Here is a 19,942-nt window from a genome sequence, read left to right as displayed (position 1 = left end):
ATGCTAAAGACTAATGGTGATTAATTTTAAACAGTTTCATTATAAAAAATATTTCATATATATTTCATATATAAGTGAAAACTAGAGACTGGAAAATGGAAATTGTTGTAAGGAGAGAAAAAACAAAGAGAAGAATGATGTAAAGCAACAAGGAAGTAGGTGAGGAAAAAAAAACAAAAGACGACACACAGAAGATCAAAGGGCGGAAACAGAACAAACCTCAGAGAAAACATTTTCTTAATGTGGCTCTGAAAACCCCTTTTCATTTTGCATGTTCTCTGGTAGAAAGATGAGGCGCACGTCTGAATGTATCATTGCCAGAGAAGGTAAAAAAGTATAATTCCAAGGCATATAATATATGTTATGAAACAACATATATGAATGTGATTAAAATAATACATACTTACACATAACAGAATATATAATGTTATTACAGTATTTTGAAATTGCTTACCATCCCACCCCACCCATTAATCTCCCTGTCCAAAGTCCAGCAGTTGAGTTCACCTTCCTCTCCCATCGCTCCCCAGTATCTCCAGCATGCGTTCTGCTCCGCCATGGAGTGCCAGTCTTCCGCGGAAGGCACACAACCCCTCTCACACCCGTTTTCGTTCATGCCTACTTCTTCTCTTTTTTCTCCGCAGCTCTCCTACGTACAGTACCGTATAAATGCTACATATTTATCTGATTATCAATGTTTGCTTTAGAATGTAATCACAGTTTAATAGCGTGCTGTTGAGGAAACGAGCAAGAACAGGAGATAACGAGGCACCTCCATCTATGTAAACATTTCAGGGGCGTTAAAAAGCAATTAAATGGGAGGTTCACCTTTCCTCCTTTCTGGCCAAGTTGTAAAAGCTTGCCATGGCAGTGACGATAAAGATGATTATAAAGAGTTTTAAAGTCTGCATTCAGCTGAGATGCTGGAGGGCAAGAGATTGACATCTCTTAATATCCACCAGCCTGCCTGAGGAAGCTGTCCCTTCCTAGAAAATGAAAGCTTCAGGTAAGCTAGTCATGCACGTAGCTCTTCTGATGCATCCAAAATATTTTTTCTCTCGTGTTACATTTTGTTCCCACTACTGAGATTAACCAGCACGTTCTCTTAAGAAGATTGCTTTGGGTAAATGCGACGGTCGCAAGCACGCCAAGGGACAGGCGGCGGTTAGTGCTTTCCTGGATCCGACAGCAGCCGCAAAATTCCGCACCCTCAGACCCGGTCAGAGCGTGCCAGAACCACGTGAAGCCGTCCGCCCGCGGACAGGTGAAGGCACCGAGAAAGGTGAACGCTGCCGTCACCGCGGCTGCTTGCTGACACGCTGCGAGAGCAGAGGAGCAACGAAAGGAAGGTAAATGATTGATGCCGCTGCACATCCCTGCGCGGGCTCTGGGGAGAGACCGCGGCTTCGAATGCCGCTGAGAGCGCCCTTCATCCTGCTGGAGAGGGTACAAGAGGAAGGTCCAGCGCCTTGCTTAGCTCGGCCTCAGGCTGACGTGAGGGGAATCCTCTTTGATTTTAAGCGCCTGTGAAATCGGCAGGATGTTAAAGCATCTCGAGATGAGGGGAAGACGCTGCTTACAGCCTTTTAACTTTTGCCACGATTTATATTTGGGTCATTTGAGCCTACTGCGTGCGCGCTGCCTCCATTAACATTTGTTGCAGATACTTCGGTTTCTATGTGCTGGAATTTGGGGGTATTTTCCTCTGCAGGAAAAGATGAAAGTCACCAAATCACGGGAAAATGGTCTCCTCCTTGCCCCAGGAGCTCAGTGCACGACAGTCTTTCACAATATTTGTATATGAGAGACAAAAAGGGGTACAGAAAGGAGTAGCTTTCTACTACTAGTAGAAAGTAGTAGAAGGGCGAAGACCGCATTCAGGGAAACGAGGAGGAGTGCGAAGAAAAGCCCAGAAAAAATAATTATAAAAAAAAAGGCAAGGCTGCAAAAGGTGAAGGACACGCCACATCCCTGAGCAAACACGCGCTCTCCCCCGACAGCAGGAAAAGCCTGCTGTGGCTCGAGACTGAGGGCCAGGCGAGTAAAAAAAAAAAAAAAAAAAACCACCTAATTCTGAAATTATTTTTAACGACCAGGCAGAGCGCGTGACGTTTCACGCTCCGGCGACGGAAACCCGGACACGAGGCGCCACGCAGGAGCCGGGGCACTCTTGTTTACGTTGAATAGCCGTTTAATATCACCTAAACTCCACTGATATAGGATACATTTTGGGGGGGGGGGGGCGTGGGCGTGGGTGCGCGGAGCGCGAAGCGCGCCGCGCACCCACGCCCACGCCCCGCCCCCCCCGCCTTTAACCCGACCCGGCATCTCCACCGCCAGCCGGCTGGGGGCGCTGTTGCAGGCGCCTCCGCGCGGCCGCTCTGCGATCGCTCCGCCTCGTTGGTGCTGACGGCGGCGGCGGCCTGAGCGGTGGCGGCGGGCCGAGCGGCTCCGGTTGCTGAAGCGGCGGCTCCGGTTGCTCAAGCGGCGGCTTTAGCCCCTTCCCCGCCGCACCATGCCCACTGTGGAGGAGCTTTACCGTAACTACGGGATCCTGGCGGACGCCACGGAGACGGCGGGCCAGGTGCGGCGTGGCTGCGGCCTGTAAGGCCTCGTTAGGCCTCGGGCTTGAGTAGCGGTGGCGGCGCCGCCCCAGCGGGGAGTTTCGGGCTGGGCGGGCGGTGGGGGAGCGGGAGGGGATGGGATGCTGCCGCAGGGGCCTGCTCGCCCCGCCGGACAACCGGCTAGTAGCCCCCGGGGCTGTTGTCGGTGTAGGTTTCCTCACGGCGCCGGGCGGGGGACTGGGGGGGGCAGAGATGAGCTTCGCGCCTGCGGTTCTGCATGACGGCAGCAGCTCTCGACGCTTTTGCATCCTCCTCCCGTCCTGTCCGTAGCTCTCCTTTTAAATGTGGCGTCGCGGATATTAACTAGTTATTAGCTAGAGTCAGGCTGCTTTTTGCATGGGGGTGGGGAGTTTCGCCTGGTGAATTCAGGCCTTAAAGAAGACACCGATAGTCACCCAGTCTGGTAGGTCTGATCCAGCACAGTTGCAGTTCCGGAGAGCTTCTGGCAGGCTCTCTTGCTAAAAGGTTTGTTGGAGGAAGGTGAAGTCTGTTAGAGTTTGGTAACTGCCTATAGCCCTTTGGTTTTCTTTTCCTTAAGGAAAGAATGGAAGGTCGATCCTCATGGCTAAAGGAGACTTTTACCTCTAAACTCCTGCCAAGATCTGCCATTTGCTTATACTGTTACTGAATTATTCAAAAAAAGAGGATGACTTGGTATATTACCAATACAAAATATTATGGTTAGTTAAAACTAGTTTTTGAATTGTATCAGGCTCTCATTTACTCAATGGCTACCTGAAAAAGCAGCAAATATTTTTTTTTTTTTTTTTTTGGTCATACTGTACCTAAGTAGGAAAGTAACTTTGCACATACCTAGCAGTGGATTTTAAACTAGATGCTACTATGCAAGGTCATTTGTAAAGTTCCTTAAGAGGACAAATAATATGGTGGTCTTTTGGTGTTTGTTGTGGGTTTTTTGTTTTTTTAAGTTGTTGGTTTTGGGGTTTTTTTTTTAATTCAAGTCCATTCACTTTGCTTGTGTAATTATGCCCTAGTGAAACAAAGCATCCTTGCAGACAGTCCAACAAAAACATCATCTTGGAGCCAACCAAAAAATGCAACTAAAATGTTGGGAACTATGGAGAGAGATGCAGAATAAAACAGATGCTGTTGCTGTGCTGTTTTACAAATATGTAGTCCATCATCAGTTTGACTATTGTGGGTAGCTTTTGTAAGATTAGAATGGCAGTTTTAGGTAGAGCAAACTCCAGTGTAGTTAAGAAAAGCAGACTGTGACAGGGATCAGTAGCAGATGTGTAAGAACCTCTGAGGGTAAGTATAGAATGATGATCCCTGATATAGTCTCCCAGCTTTGCGCCTCTCCAACTTGTGGACTTCCAGAGCCAGAGATAGTGTCTTTATAATTAGTATATCTTGCTAGATTGTTCTTCGCTGAACTTTTCTGATGCTTTTTTTAACTGATTAGATTATATTTCTGGCATACAAATGTTCTGTGGCAAAACGTTCCATTACTTCATTAACCTTTGTGAAGGAGCTATCTCCTTTGAACTTGTCATTTCGTAATCTTCTTTGATGTCTCCAATTTTTGCATTCTGAGAAGCCATGAGTAATTGTTCCTTATTCATCGGTTTTATCCCACTTGCTACTTTATTATCTCTTAACAACTGTATGAATGTGATCTCTTGCTACAAAAAGTCATAGTCACCCTGTCTCAAAAAAAGAAACCTTGAACATGTGGAGAAGTGCAAGGGGACAACCAGAAGTACGACATTAAGAGGAGTAATTTAAAAGACCAGAAGTATTGAGCTTGTAAAAGAGTGTTTCAGTTGAGAAAGGGGCTCAGGTATGATGAGTCTACCTCTTGAGTGGAATGAAGGTGAGAACTTGACAAAAACTATTAGGAAACAGGCTTTAAATAAAGAGGAAGATGAACTTTTCCCCATAATGCATTCTGAAACGTGTCACAGGACATCATAGAGTATGAATTGGTTTGAGAACTAATCTAGAGAAATTAATGGATGATGGTCAATTGACAGTTATTAAAAATAAAGGTCTGGACACTCTCTCTGGCTTAGGACATTCCTGTGTTACAGATTGGGAGGAAATGTGCAAAACTGAAGGATGACGCTGCTTCTGCAGTTGCCTACTTTTTTCTTGAGCATTCAGTGCTGCCAGGTACAGGGTAAAACAAACTCCTGCCTGAACTGTGTTTTGCCTAAATGACAGGGGTAGTTGGCATGCAGTAATACAAATTCATGGAACACAAGCTACTCAATTTCATTGCTGTGTGAATGCCTTTTAAAAATGTATTAAGTTTAAGTAATTTGTTCCACAAAAAAGTTGTTCTTAAAGTGCAGTCTGAGAACCTGTGACTATAATAATGTGTGTTTCATTGTTAGTTTGTGCTGGCTCATTCCTGCCTTTGCTGTTGAGCACACTGTGGTGGAACAGCTACAGAGCAAACTGGATGGGGATGTGAATTGGCTGAAAAGTAACCATTTTTTTTCCTTGGTTATTTTTATTCTAGATCATTGTCCCAATCCCGTTCAGAATCTGGCAACACAGAGAGCTATCAACGAGGTGTAGGGAGTGTTTAAGGAGCATTGGTACTGAATGTTAAAATACAGCTTACTTGAGAAGGAATTAATGCAGTGTACTGCTTTGTAAATTAATATCTTTATTTGCTATGGGTGAACTTTTATGTGGAGTAGAGGTGATGATACATGTGGCTCTGGGAAATTTAATAGAGCAAAAAATTGATGTTGCTGTTCAAAGTATAAGTTGTCTAAAACATTCTCCTCACAACCATGAGAAAAATTAATGATAGAAGGTTCTGATTTCTGCTAGCATCCTAATAATGCTGACTTTTATTTCGCAAACACATAGCTAACCACAACAAAGACTTCCATTTATTCCAAAGTTTCAGTCCTGCAGGCACAAAATCAGAAGCGCCTGTGTGATTCTAGTTGGAGCAGCTAGAGAATATTCTACTCTGTTGCTGAAGTGTTTATTTCTATATTTCAACTGGAAATTTATTTTTTTTTTACCTAGTCTCTGTTAACAGATCTTTTAAGAACTGTGTTTTATCTCAGATTAAGTTAACTGCTTGAATAGGTGCCAGAGATGCTTTAGCGTGATATACATTAAAAATCATTCGTGATCCATTCCAGTGGCACAGTTGTTGGGAGAGGTAACCTCTGCTTGAGAGACAATAAACAAGCAGACAGAAGGCAGAAGCTGCTTGAAAAACTCCCCGAGTTCAGTGAAGGTGATCATGTAATTCCTTGAGTCTGCACTAATCTAATCACAACTGGTGTGCAAGAGCTGTTAGCCTTAGAGCTAGCAGTTTGAACTGTAAGCACTTGGAACAGACAGAGGAATCAGAGTAACAGTAAAAAACAGTCGATAGAGGCAAATTTTACTACATTGGCACAGTTACGTTGGTCTAAGAGAAATTAATTTCTTTGTATGAAGCTTGTATAATATAGTTCACTTAAATAGCTGAAGTGAATGGGAGAGAAAAAATCCTTTCCTTGTCTTAAGAAGACCCCAAGATTTTTCTACTTATGTAGTCTGTTTTTCCTCTTTCAGCATAAGGATGCGTACCAGGCAATCTTGGATGGTGTGAAAGGAGGTGCCAAGGAGAAGAGACTTGCAGCCCAATTTATTCCAAAGTTCTTTAAGCATTTTCCTGAGCTAGCTGACTCAGCTATCAATGCCCAGTTGGACCTCTGTGAGGATGAAGATGTTTCTGTAAGAATAAGAACCTTGTAGCAAGTTGATACGTTGAGTTTGTATTTTGTTATTCCTTTCTCTTTGTTTTTAATAGGCTATGTCTTTTGGGAGGGCAGTGTTGGTCTTTAGAAAATTTAAGAATACTTAGTTGTATTCCTGCAATAAAAGAATCTATTGTGTGATGGTATGGGAAGATACATCAGTTTTCATTTGTCTTTTTCACTCCCATCAAAGGAATAGCTCTGTAGAAAGAAACTTAGATGCATTTTATTTGAATATCTATTACGTTTTTTTTCTTTTCAAAAAGCACTTTGTGGTAATTGGTTCTAATACATCCTGCTGGGAGGCAAGAAAATCTATTCGCACCTGAGAACCATGGGAATGCGATTCTGAATGTATTATTCTTGCAGAAGTCTTGAGATGCTTTATGCTGCTTCTGTGGTGTTGATAGAAGCTGTACCTTTGAAGCACCTTTGGTTATCAGATCCTAAATGATTTAGGCAGATCATTCAAGGATTTTTGTCATTGCTGGGAGCAAAACCTAGAGTTTATCTCTGCCGTATGCACAGCTGTAAAACTATCCTTCCTGTTAGCAAATAAGACTCCGTAATAACACAGATTCTAGCTCTTTATTTTGTTGATCAAATGAATGATTTTGTGAACAGGGGTGGTGTTTGAATTTGGGTTTCCTCCAGTGCTGCTTAGATCTAAGAAAAATATATTATTTTCTTCATAAATACATCATAATAGTTTCATAGCAAGTGAGAAGTTTGGACTGCCACTAAAGTCTGAAACTTGAACATCGCTTTCTGAATATGATACTCATGTTAAAAGAATATGTGTTCATGTTCTCAAATTGGGCTGGTTTTTCTGTCAAACTTTGGTAGTTGAATTGCCCGATCTTGTTTTTTGTAATTACTTTAATTTTAAAGTTTTTTTATTTCCATGGTACTGACAATTTTGACAGATCCGGCGACAAGCAATCAAGGAATTGCCTCAGTTTGCCACTGGAGATAATCTTCCTCGGGTAGCAGACATACTGACCCAGCTTCTACAGTCAGGTAGGAGACATTGGTAGTTTCCTGGCTGATCTCCTTGTGACACACCTAAAAATGGATATAGTTTTGTTCCGTAAAACATTTTTTGTTGGTTCATAATTTGTTACATAGCGGTCTGTCCCAGTGCCATTCATATCCTGCTTCTGCTTTTTCCCCGCCCCCCCTTTATATTTGCTGTACAGTTACGCTGCTACTGCTGCTGAAAGGTCGCTAATTATCTTAAGCTAAACTGAAAATCTTTCTTTTAAATATAACAATTTTTTTTTCATCTGCAGAAAAAGGGGCAGGGGGTGGGGGAGGGGGGACAAAAACAAAAGCCCTTCCAGATATGGACTGCAGCAAATTGCCTTCTGAAAAAGAGTTACTGGATTTCTAATCCAGGTACTTGGGAACTTTAAAAATCCTGAAGGCATTTTCTTCCATACAGTGCATTTTTGGTACGAAATATTTAAATCAGAATTTAATATACAATATGTATTTTTTTAATTTCAGTAAGTTATAGAGTGCTAAATATTATATACTCAAATTTGTATTAAAAATGCATGATTAAGTCTCTAGGCTTCTCAGAAGAGACTTTTTTTTTGAGACTTAGACATTTCTCCATTTAGTTCAAGAGGAAAACTGTTTCTCCCACCTAGAAATACTGTAGATTACTTAAGTATTTAAAAAGAAGTAACCATTCATTTTACCTGAATTCAGTAGAGGTCAGCTCGTTTATTCAGCTGTTCTTTAATATGACTAAATATATTGATTAATAACTTCCCTTCAGGTTTTCAGTGCTATCAAGTTTGTAATGTTACAGTTTCGGCAGGAAGGCTGAAGTGGCAAGTAGCTTTTTGGTTTGCTTCCAGCTTTCATAATCGTGGCTTTCTACTTCCTCAGTCTAGTAGTCGTTAAAAATACAAGTTATGTTGTTCATAATTAAATGCTGAGGATAGAATCCTTCTTGTGTGATATCAAAAATCTTTTTGTATTTCTGGTCTTATGTTTGCATTTCAAGAATATGCATAGTAGTGTTTTTTCTCTCTTCAGATGATTCTGCAGAATTCAATTTGGTGAACAATGCTTTGCTCAGTATATTTAAGATGGATGCTAAAGGTAAAGGACACATTTTTTTTCTATGAATGTCTTTGTTAATAAACTTCCCAGTCTCTAGTAGAATGAGAACAAGGTTCAATTTTATATCTTCTTAGTACAATGCAAAAGTTAGACACACACACACTCATTGTTTGGTTTTACAAACAATACTAAACTTCTCAATAATTGTGGATCTGAATTATACAGACCAATAAAATGATATGGATTCTTGTGTCAAACTATGTGAAAATTGTGGTTTTTCTTAAAAGTTAGTACAGCAGTTATTTTAAAATGTGTCATGGAGTCTTACAGGAGGAAAATTCTTTCTTCTGCATAGAAGGTTCAGGTCTTTAAAATAATTTGCGTTACTTGATGTATTCTCCATTCAGGGACTTTGGGAGGCTTATTCAGTCAGATTCTTCAGGGAGAGGATATTGTGAGAGAGCGAGCCATCAAGTTCCTTTCTACAAAACTGAAAACTCTGCCTGAGGAGGTGATGACAAAGGAGGTAGAAGAGTTCATATTGACTGAATCAAAGAAGGTGAGAGTCTTATTTCAGGATGAACTTAAGTATTATTAAGCCATCCCTTATCACTGGAGTTCCTCTGGAGGTATGTTTGTTTACACCACATGTAGAGTTAAGCATTGTACAAATGTGGTCTTCTAGTTGTCCTATTCTGCTACAATCCAAACTTTGCAGAATTTTTTTGTGGGAATGTTAAAATAATGTTAGGCTCTTCTCATTTTGTAAGAGCGACTTTTATTAGAATCATAGAATCATTCACGTTGGAAAGGGACTTTGGAAGATTGATCACCTCAGTGAATCATGCTCAGCTGAATTCAGGTCAGATTTCTTTGCTTTGTCCAGTTGGGTTTTGAAAACCGCTACGGATGGAAATTTCCCATGCTGTCTGGCCAACCAGCTCCAATGTTTAATTGCCCTCAACATGACTTTTGCTTTATCCAATTGGAACCTCCCATTTCAGTTTTGTGTCATTGCCTCATTCTCACCCTGTCCAGCTCAGTAAAGAACCTGGCTCCTACTCTTGGTGACTTGCTCTGAAGTATTGGAAGATTAGGTCAGGTATTAAGTATAGGAAGTTAGGTCACCTCACCCCCTTAAGACTTTTTTCCTTTAGGCTGAAAAAGCCCAGTTTCCTTAGGTTCTCCTCACAGGTCATGTGCTCTAGACACTTATCACCTTGTTGGCTGAGCTTTCTAAAGTTTATCAACAACTTCCTCTTAAAGGACAGCCAGTCACTAGGTGCAGTATTCCAGATTTGATCTAGTGAGGGTATAGCAAAGGAGAATCCTTAATCCCTTTGCTTCCCTCAGTCTACTGGCTATGCTCTCGTCAGAGCCCAGGACGCTGTTCATCACCCAAGGAATGCTGCTGACACTTATCTTTAGCCTGCTGTCCCCCAGAACCCTGAGGGTCTTTTCAGCAGAGCAGTTCCCCAGCCCATCAGTCCCTAACGTGTGCTGATGCAGGGAGGTTCGTTCATCCCAGGTGCAGGACTTTGCATTTGTATTTGTTGAATTTCATGAGATTCCTGTGCATTCCCCAAGCTGAGAAAGACACAAAAAGTATTAAGACAATAATGAGTAGATACTCATTTAACGTTTATTCTGCCTGAAGCATACTATTTTGTTAGATAAGAAATTTGTTCTTAAGGTTAGAGTTCAAGAAAAACAATGGTTCCTATGCACAACTTGATGGCAGTTACTTTAGTTTGAAGGTGCATACAATTATACTGCATGTTTTCGTGTGTTCCTTTAAACTTGTGTTTTTAACTAACTAGAAGCTAAATTTAAATGCTAAATACTTGCATAGTTTACCTTTTCGAAACAAGTAGGTTTGACTTGGAGGTTTGCAAATTACCACCATAGAAATATGTTTTCTGGTGTTCTATTAAGGTGCTGGAAGATGTGACAGGCGAGGAATTTGTTCTGTTCATGAAAATATTGTCTGGATTAAAAAGCTTACAGACAGTAAGTGGAAGGCAGCAACTAGTGGAGCTGGTAGCCGAACAAGCTGACCTGGAACAAACGTTCAATCCATCTGATCCAGATTGTGTGGACAGACTTCTACAGTGTACTCGGCAGGCAGTGCCGCTCTTCTCAGTATGTATTTATTTGCTCTGCATGAGGAGTATTGTGGAAAGTTAATGGGTGTAGCTTCTCTTCTCAATGATTATGTTAGAATGACAGCATATCAGTACTTGTCCACCTTCCGCTTCTAATGTATTAAAATGTTGGAAAACATCCTTAAAGCATCCGAATACAAAGAGCTTTTGTGTTATTCTCTGCTTTTCGACATTTTCTTTCAAATTTAAGATGTTACGGTGAGTTATGACAAGATTCTTACATTAGGTTCATACATGTATGCATTTATTTCAAGTCTAGTACCAGGCAGTTGCAGCACTTAAAAAGGCCTATTCTTGGGTTATAGGCAATCTTTTCAGCCCCTGTTGCAGACAGTGTCTGAGTTCAAGCTACCTGGAAGGGTCTCTGCATTTTAGGAGTTAGAGGGAAGTTTAATAAAGCTTTAAGGTATAGCTGTGTAGTAGGCATTTATAAGGGTGGAGTGATGGGGGAAAAACATTTAACTCCTTCAAACTTAAAGAGTAGGTTGAATAATGTGTGGTGTTTTTTGCAGAAAAACGTTCATTCCACAAAATTTGTTACTTACTTCTGTGAGCATGTTCTGCCAAACCTCAGTTCTTTGACTACTCCAGTGGAGGGTCTTGATATCCAGTTAGAGGTAAGCAAAGCTAAAATGTCTTTCAAATCGTAAAAAATAAGCATCTTCAACAAAGACAGCTATTTGCAAACTACTTTAAGTGGTTTTCAGTTCTTGGCTTGAAGGAGAACTAGCTACGCTAGAAAAAAAAAAGTTTGCTGTATTGAGGCATGACTAAGCATTGCCTTTTAAAGCATGTGTCATTTGTCCCTAGCTTTTGAGACAAGGCTAGAATAAGTAGATAGGTGTAATCATTTTTGTATTACTGTCAATTGTTTTTTTTAAGCACATAGCATTTACTGAAATGATTGTTGCATGGCTTGTGCTAATTTAGCCTCGTAAGGGAGTGGCTTAATATCTGTAATTTTGCTTACGTTAATCAGTGCTGCAGCTTCAGTTAGATCTCTGTGAATCTTGCTTTGAAGGCAAGCTGTTCTGCAGATGTGGGAGATGAAGTTTTGTTTACTTGTTGACTAATGATGCTTGTTGGGATTAGACACACAAACCTGTGTGAATGACATGAAAAACAGACTAGGCATGTTCCTCCTTGTATTCTTTCCTGATGTTTGGGAGAGGTTTAATTGTAATAGCTGATCTCTACTGTGCCAGCCATAATGATGTGATAATTGCTTTTAGGTTGAAAGTTAAGCCTTTGCACTTTTCAGTTAACACACAAAAACCCAGCTATCCTTATGTGTAGGTTTTGAAGCTTCTTGCTGAAATGAGTTCATTTTGTGGCGATATGGAAAAGCTTGAATCAAATTTGAAGAAGCTGTTTGATAAATTACTGGTAAGACTAATTCAATTTTTACTCATGTACAATGCTTTAAAAAAAAAAGGTTTCATCAAAACAAGTTATTTTTATCTATTAATCTACTTATCCTTTTTCTGAAGCGGCTATTTCAAAGATAGCTCTGTCCATGACACAAGGTCAAACATCATTTTGCAATTCATAGCCTTCATAGGTATAAAGAGCTGTTACCTGCATAATGTTTTTAATCCAGTAAACTCATGTGGCTTTGTTCTTTTTAAATTTTATAGTCATGAGTGATTAATGTTGATCTTGTTAAAGGCAATATCTGCCCAGACAATTGTAAGCATATTCAGAGCTGTTTCAGAAGGATTGGTGCAGCACATTGTTGCTTCCTGTGGTAGCAGTGCTACCATAATACTTCCTCTGAGCCAGAGGTGTCAAGTCACATAAGTGAAGTGGAGGCAAACCATCTGCACCAGGACTTCATGCAGTGGTTCATCATGTTAGTATAGCGATGGGGTATACTTCTTAAATTCTCAGCATAAATAAACACTGCAAAAGAACGGTCAGTCTGTGTAAACATGTCTCATGCATTTGTTTTTCCTTTCTGTTCATTAGGAGTATATGCCTCTTCCTCCAGAGGAAGCAGAGAATGGGGAAAATGCCGGCAATGAAGAGCCCAAGTTGCAATTCAGTTATGTGGAGTGTTTATTGTATAGCTTCCACCAGCTGGGTCGTAAACTTCCGGACTTCCTCACAGCCAAGCTGAATGCAGAGAAATTAAAAGACTTTAAAATCAGGTAATCGTTTAGAGGCAAGTGTTAGAGTTCTGTTAGAAGGTGTGAATTATTGTTGTCTGGATGCTGAAGAAGCACAAATCAGATTTGTAGAGGACTTATTTTGAGCATTTTTCCTAAATGGGGAAAAAATGAGATTACAGCTTCCCTGTGCTTATGCTTTTATTTTATGGGAATATTTAAAAATTAACAGATTGCTTTTCAATTTTTTAGGCTACAGTATTTTGCTCGAGGGTTGCAGGTTTATATTCGGCAGCTTCGTCTAGCACTTCAAGGAAAAACAGGAGAAGCCTTGAAAACAGAGGAGGTAAGTGTTGTTCAGGAATTCCGATTTTTCTAATCGAGCCTAGCGAAATAACCACTGGCACACACTAATGGGCTGCAGTCTGCTGTAAGCATGCAAATAGATTAAGGGAATAATACTGCTAACACCTATTGCAACTGCATCTTACCTGATGCTGTATTTTGCAAGCTAAGATGATCTTTTAGTTTCTACTATTAGCTACTGTCTGCATCCACATGTATTTGGCTCAACTGTCTGTGCTCTGTGTTTTGTTTTGAAGGGGAGACATTTCATACATTGGGGGAAAAATTTTGTGGGAAGTACACTGGAACATTAAAGGCAACTAGTTAGTGTAAAACTGCAAGAAGCTTAAAAATAGTTGTAATGAAAACTCAATAGCGAAAGGTGTGTACACTTCTACTATTGCTATAGCAATTCACTAGGAAGAGCAGTCAGTTTAATGTTACGACTTCATCAAATGTAGTTGGTATAATTTAAAGCTACTAGAATAGGTGTTCAGTGGTGGTTTTTTTTTTTTTTTTTGTTTGTTTTACAGAACAAGATTAAGGTGGTTGCCTTGAAAATAACCAATAACATCAATGTTTTAATCAAGGTAAGTCCTCACGTTACAAAAGAGTAAATTCATACAGTAGAGTAAGCTACGCAGAAAAAAGGAATATATTTGAACTATTTGTATTGTGTTATTAAGTTAGTCGGTGTTAGCCAGCTCAGGGTTGCTGCCACTTTACTGTTTCTGAAGAGACATGGATCTGCTGTTTATGCATGCTGCTTAGCCTTTGCTGCTGTTGGGATAGGGTGTTGAGGCACATTTTTTGCAGCACTAGTTGCCTGCAGGAGCAGAAGACCTTGCTTTAGGGGTCTCTGGATTCTGGCCGAGCCTTTTTCCCTGTCATTTCCCTTTCCTACAGTGGCAGGGAGGGGTAAAGAATAGTTTGAAGAGGTGCAAGGAGATGTAAAGGAGGAAGGAGGCAAAGCGAGCTGCTATACAGAACCTTTTTCTCCAAAGAGTCTAGGAGAGATGGGCTGCAGAAAGAGACTTCCATCCAGAGCCCTTGAAACTATTCTGATTTCTTCTAACCATCTTTTCCTCTCTTCTTTCACTTACCATCTCTCACTCTCAATAACTACAATAAACCAAAAGCTTTGCCCAGAGTATTGAGAAACCTACCTTTTACCATGATACAGATATCAGATGTTTCCCTGCAGGAGCTGTTGTAGTTCATTATAAGATGCTTGATGTGCGCAAGGAGAGAGAGAAAGCATATTATGTCAGTATAAGAGGCTATTCTGTTAATACAAATCTCATGTGAATTTCCTAGTAAAGTGTATGGGCTAAGGCAGCCGGATAAGGCAGTTAGCTACTGCTGCCTTCTCCCTCTGCCGTGGGACTTCAAAAAGGATTTAAAATTGTGGGAAAGGAACTGTTATTCTGGAGTCTCAGTAGGTAGCTAAAATTTTGAAGTGCAGTCTACATGAATTTAACTGTAGAATAAACTGTCTGATTTTGCCTCCATAGGATCTCTTCCACATTCCTCCTTCTTACAAAAGTACAGTTACACTGTCCTGGAAACCAGTACAGAAGGCAGATGCAAGGTAAGAGTTGTTCATAAAAAAAGAAAATGGTGGTGGTAATTTTTGCTGTTTACAAAATAAAGATCCGAAGCTGCATATATATGATATACACAGCACATGAGCTAAAAGGTGTGCAATCAAAAATAACACCCACCTGGAAGGAATTAAGGCTGTGGAGTGATAGTCTTGCTTTAGGGATGCGATAGATCAAATCAACTGGAGACTAGCTTACTTCCTCTTTTGAAGTATTATTCAGGACATCTTCATTAGCTGCTGCTAGCTTCCAGTGGTTAATCTTTGAGGCTGAACTGCTATTCCTGTACTTGTCACCACAGGGGTATAACGCTCTGTTTTTGTTTTCTTCTGTCAGTCAAAAAAGAGCAAGTGAAGATACAACCTCAAGTTCACCCCCAAAGAAAGCTTCGGCAGGACCAAAAAGGGATGCCAGGCAAATATATAATCCTCCCAGTGGAAAGTACAGCAGTAACCTGGGTAGTTTTTCTTACGGTAAGTTAGGCAGCTTGGAGAAACTTTGTCTAGTGACAGTTGTGCCTTGGGGCGGGGGGAACAAACAAATTAAGTGTTGTGGTTTAACCCCAGCCAGCAACTAAGCACCACGCAGCAACTTGTTCACTTCTCCCCCACCCAGTGGGATGGGGGAGGGAATCGGGGGAGGGAGTAAAACTCGTGGGCTGAGATAAGAACAGTTTAATAGAACAGAAAAGAAGAAACTAATAATGACAATGGTAACACTAATAAAATGACAATAGTAATAATAAAAGGATTGGAATATGCAAGTGATGCACAATGCAATTACTCACCACCTGCTGACTGACGCCCAGTTAGTTCCCGAGTGGCGATCCCCCAACACCCACTCCCCCCAGTTTATATACTGGACATAACATCACATGGTCTGGAATACCCCTTTGGCCAGTTTGGGTCAGCTGCCCTGGCTGTGTCCCCTCCCAACTCCTTGTGCCCCTCCAGCCTTCTTGTTGGCTGGGCATAAGAAGCTGAAAAATCCTTGACTTTAAGACTAAACATTACATAGCAACAACTGAAAACATCAGTGTTATCAACATTCTTCTCATACTGAACTCAAAACATAGCACTGTACCAGCTACTAGGAAGACAATTAACTCTATTCCAGCTGAAACCAGGACATTAAGCCAACTTACTGTCACGTTCTTGGAAGATCAAACTGTACTGTCACCAATTTTTGTGTGTAATGGTCTCTTTCTAGCTGTTGATCTATTACAGTGTTTGTTACCAGCCTATAAACTATACGTCATTTGCAAGTTGGTTTTAGTAGTGTTTTAATACACAGAGTTAGTAATTGAACTATTGTATTCTCTATTATGACACACAGCACTCGCACCCCAAATGTCCCATTGGACAGACCAGTTGCTGCAAATGGCAGAGCTGGGCCACCTGTCAAACGACTGGACCTGTGCTGAATTCCTATTACAGCCACTGCTGATGTTGCAGACCTGATCCAGAACTTCTGGGAATTGCCAGGTTCACTGTGCATACACACAGTTATGTCCTCATGTTCCCAGCCAGAGTGATTCTCTCTCTGTGCAAGTCGTATTTCTGGGCAAAACGTGAGAACAGTTGCAGACTGGATGAACAGGCCCAACAATGGCAGCAACCCATTCTTGTTCTGTTCCCTGTAGGCCCATTGGTCTTACCTCTGTCAAGTAAACAGCCTGCTATGACAAATTATCACCTGTGCCCATAGGTTGAAAAACTGATACAAAGCTCTGTTTTATATATAAAACAAAGAGAAAAGATAAAATCTTCTGCAAATTTCTTACTGCAGACTTCAGGTGATGCACCTGTGTCTTTCAAGATAAGCTTGTGGTCCTACAGTTCTAAAAATTAGGCAGTCTTGAACCAAAAATTTTTTATTGCTTGCTACTGTTTCTTGTTAGTGAGATGCTTAGGCCTCTGATCAGCTTTTGATTTCTGTACTCTTTAAAATAAGCACACAGTTCTCTTTGTAGATTAATATGACCTGTATTGTAAGACTGTACATGAAGAGAAGGCATGGAAGGGGAATGAGAGTTTGATGTATTTACAAACAAATCCAAAGAAACTTTAACAAAATGTTTTGTGGGTTTTTTTTTGCTGTGATCAGATTTGTTCTTAACAAAGGGAAAGGAAAAAATTTCTACAGTATACAAATAGTTTGTGTGGTATCAGTCTATGTCTGAGATTTTTTAACTGGATATAGTTAAGATACCAGCCCAGCAAAAAAACTTAAGTATGCTGGTAATAACATTAAGGATAGAAAAGGACAGATAGACTGTCAAAGTTGTGGTTTTCCATCGTTTTATAAAATCACTAGGAGCAAGTCAGACAAACACCTCAAGATCAACATGGTGTTACTGGACAGAAGGATGAGCTAGGTAGCCTCAGAGACTTAAGTCAGCCTTCAGTACCTCCAGTTATTGCTATTTAATTTTAATCTGTATACAACATAAAAGCTGTATGAAAAGTTTTGACTTTTATTTCAGAGCAAAGAGGTGGTTTCCGGGGTGGACGAGGAAGAGGCTGGGGAGGACGTGGCAATCGTAGCCGAGGAAGAATCTACTGAGTAGACAGCTACACCTTCCATGCCCCTGAAGGGCTAAAGTGAAAGTGCTACTCAGCAAGTTTGCTTGGAGTATCGTTTCCTTCAAGGACTGCCTTCCACTAAGACTGACTTAAATGTTCTTTATACCTTTGTATGTATGATCTACTTTTCTAACGGACTACAACTTGTCCATAGTGAAACTACAACTGTATTTTTGGATGCTTACAGTCAGCAGTTTTGGGTTCTTATTTTTGAAGTGTCTTCAGGATTTATTCAAAATTGGAAAAGAGCATAGATGTTATATCAAAAGCTACATCTTGACAGTTTGTATATTAACCTAAAAATCAGCTACTGCATAACTGAAACTATATAATTGAGTTTATGTATTAAGTAATGGACAAGAAAGGCATGACAACAGAGATTCATGTCAGATAAGCTTAGCAGCTGAAGTAATCCTTTCCTCATCTGTAACCATATTTTGCAATATGTGGAGAAGAGTACCATTGTTAAATTTGCTTTGATTTACTTTTTTTTAATGAAATTGAATGAGATACATGCTGTTTTTTTAAAGTTTGCAACAGGGATGGAGATTCATTTTGCTTGTAGCATGAAGCAGTCCTTTTACTTAGAGATGTGGAGAATGTGGTGTTTTTTGGTTTGCACATCTTGCTCTTCTCCGTGCATTGTAATGCAAAAGTGATGTTTTGCAAATGGATTTTTAATGTTTAATATGAATATGTGCATATAGTTATGCCGTGAAATTTCAGTAAATGAACAGGAAAAACAAAACAATAAATGACTAGAATTATTCCAGGAATGGGTGAAGACTGATGCAGTGATTAAGCTTCATAGGCTGGAGCTAGACCGTAGCAGTATCTGGCTCTTTTCTATGTTTTGCAGATTTCTGGATTAGTTGGCACTTGAGGGTTGGGGGTTTTGTTTTGTTTTGGTTTTTTGTTTTGTGGTTTTTTTGCGGTTTTTTTACCAATACAGTTGCATTTAAAAATATATAAATAAAATTGTATTTTGGGTAACATTGAAAAATTCCAGCTATGTAGTTCAATTCAGGTGGAAAAGCTAACAATTCCATGCTATTTTTTTCCATAGCAACTTGGGATTCTTATTTACTGGTGTACACCCAGAAAATACAATGTAAGAGCACAATGCTTTTTTTTTTTATTATTATTGTCACCATTCAAAATTTTTACTTCTCAGGTCTTTCAACATTGTAAAGGAAGTAGCAGATAGTAAAAAAGAAGTTGGGAGAGAGGAAAAGAATTCTAATGTGTTCCAGGGTGTGTTGATGTAAAATAGCTTAGGCTTTAGAAGAATGAAGATTATTTCTTATCCTCCTTTTTTTTGTCCAGACATTTGATACCCAGACACAGACAAATGCCTGAAAGTGATGTTTGCCCACCTAGTTCCATTTGTATTTGCTTGTGAATCTGACTCGGGTGTCTTCATTAACACACTTTTGGTATTTATCACTATAATCAGAAGGCCAGAATACCGAAACTATGTCAAAGTTAGAGACGTTGTTGACGCTAAATTTGAAGTCTGGTTTTGCTCAACTCTGGAGCAGTAGGCAGCAAACTTTGGACATTCCAGGACATGTGAGCTGACTTGTATTTCTGATTGCATGCCAGCTGCTAAACTCAGATTTGTCACTAAAACCAACAAACTTGGCAAAGAGCTTTCAAGGACAAATTTGTGAGATCAAAATGTCACCCTGAAAATAGGCACTAGATGGGTAATAAGCTTCCATTGGGGGGGGGGGGGGGGGGAAATAGACATTTTGCACTTGTGGCTATAATTTGTGTTTTGAGGGAATTTAAAAACAATAATCTCAAAGCCTAAACATAGCTTGCATTTAGACTAATAACTAGGAACTAGCAGCTTATTTTCTCACTGAATTCTGAGTGAGTTTTCTTTATGGGACTCCTGTTTTTCAGAGGTGATGTGCAAAGTTCTTGTGGCCTCAGAAGTAGTTAGATTTATTTCACACACACACACAGTTTCATATTTAATTTTAATGCAGTGAGTTCTTGTGGAGACACCTGTTTACCATCTTGTTGAATTGTAAATGTTCCCTTACGCTTTTGGAATAAATTCATTTTGTAATTTTGTTTGGCTCATTGTTTCACAGTTACTCTGCAACGTTTTGTGTTGGCTTAGTAAAAGGGTACTGTGGTACCTTTTTGTTTTAGTGACTTACTCCTTAGATTGCTATAGATGTATTGAGCTATTTGCTGCTAATAAATAGATCTTAGCAAGACTGCATTAGCCGTTTCCACTTTTAAGTAATTCAACTTCTAAATGCAAAATTTTGGATAGGAATTTAAATATTCAGCAAACACTGCGTGTCATACATCTTATTTGGGAATTATCATGTGAAAAGGAGTCATTGTCTTAGTCAACCTCCTGGATGTTGACAGTGCAATAAAATTTGTTAGTGTCTTATGATAGAGAACGAGTGGCTTGGAGTAGCAGCCTGGTTTTTTTGGTGAAATCTGTAACGTGCCAGATGTGAAAACTCTCGCAGCAGTAAGGAACTATCATACTTGTGGGAGTATGTTCTCTATCCTGAGAGAAACTGAATCCCTTGCATCAGTTTAACCACTATGATGCCATTTGTAAACATTTGTTTTTCTTGTTTCTGCCTAATGGGTTTGAGTTACAGGCACATTTTACTGTGTAACAGGCTCTGGGAAGCCTGGCGTCCCCAAGAAGAAGAACTGT

The 19,942-nt window shown here is 40.1% G+C and overlaps 1 protein-coding gene across 4 annotated transcripts; it reads left to right on the top strand.

The window, feature by feature from the left end:
* Positions 1 to 2,377: 2,377 nt before the first annotated feature.
* On the top strand, positions 2,378 to 19,328 carry API5 (apoptosis inhibitor 5). 4 transcript variants are annotated; one of them, XM_041119117.1, is made up of 15 exons: positions 2,378 to 2,584; positions 6,177 to 6,338; positions 7,288 to 7,381; positions 8,411 to 8,476; positions 8,845 to 8,996; positions 10,373 to 10,579; positions 11,115 to 11,219; positions 11,899 to 11,988; positions 12,571 to 12,752; positions 12,963 to 13,056; positions 13,589 to 13,645; positions 14,570 to 14,646; positions 14,996 to 15,132; positions 15,995 to 16,143; positions 17,145 to 17,230. In XM_041119117.1, exons 1-14 carry the CDS (start codon positions 2,516 to 2,518, stop codon positions 16,117 to 16,119), a joined length of 1,617 nt encoding a protein of 538 aa, XP_040975051.1. In that variant the 5' UTR covers positions 2,378 to 2,515; the 3' UTR covers positions 16,120 to 16,143; positions 17,145 to 17,230. The 4 variants fall into 4 exon arrangements, with proteins under 4 accessions (XP_040975051.1, XP_040975056.1, XP_029852644.1 ...); XM_041119122.1 differs by having other exon boundaries at positions 15,995 to 16,150; positions 17,145 to 17,205; XM_029996784.2 differs by lacking the exon at positions 15,995 to 16,143 and having other exon boundaries at positions 17,145 to 19,328.
* Positions 19,329 to 19,942: the final 614 nt, after the last annotated feature.

The sequence above is a fragment of the Aquila chrysaetos genome, chromosome 2 (assembly GCF_900496995.4).
Source record: "Aquila chrysaetos chrysaetos chromosome 2, bAquChr1.4, whole genome shotgun sequence".
Lineage (NCBI taxonomy): Eukaryota > Metazoa > Chordata > Aves > Accipitriformes > Accipitridae > Aquila > Aquila chrysaetos.
The sequence above is the reverse complement of the archived record's forward strand: the minus strand, read 5'-3'. Positions and strand labels throughout refer to the sequence as shown.

Excerpts from the sequence above, each read along its gene's own strand:
- API5 (XM_041119117.1), top strand. The coding sequence starts at position 2,516 with ATGCCCACTGTGGAGGAGCTTTACCGTAACTACGGGATCCTGGCGGAC. Across the intron at positions 13,057-13,588 it reads AAGCCTTGAAAACAGAGGAG|AACAAGATTAAGGTGGTTGC; the intron begins GTAAGTGTTGTT and ends TTTGTTTTACAG. Across the intron at positions 15,133-15,994 it reads CCTGGGTAGTTTTTCTTACG|CACTCGCACCCCAAATGTCC; the intron begins GTAAGTTAGGCA and ends TATGACACACAG.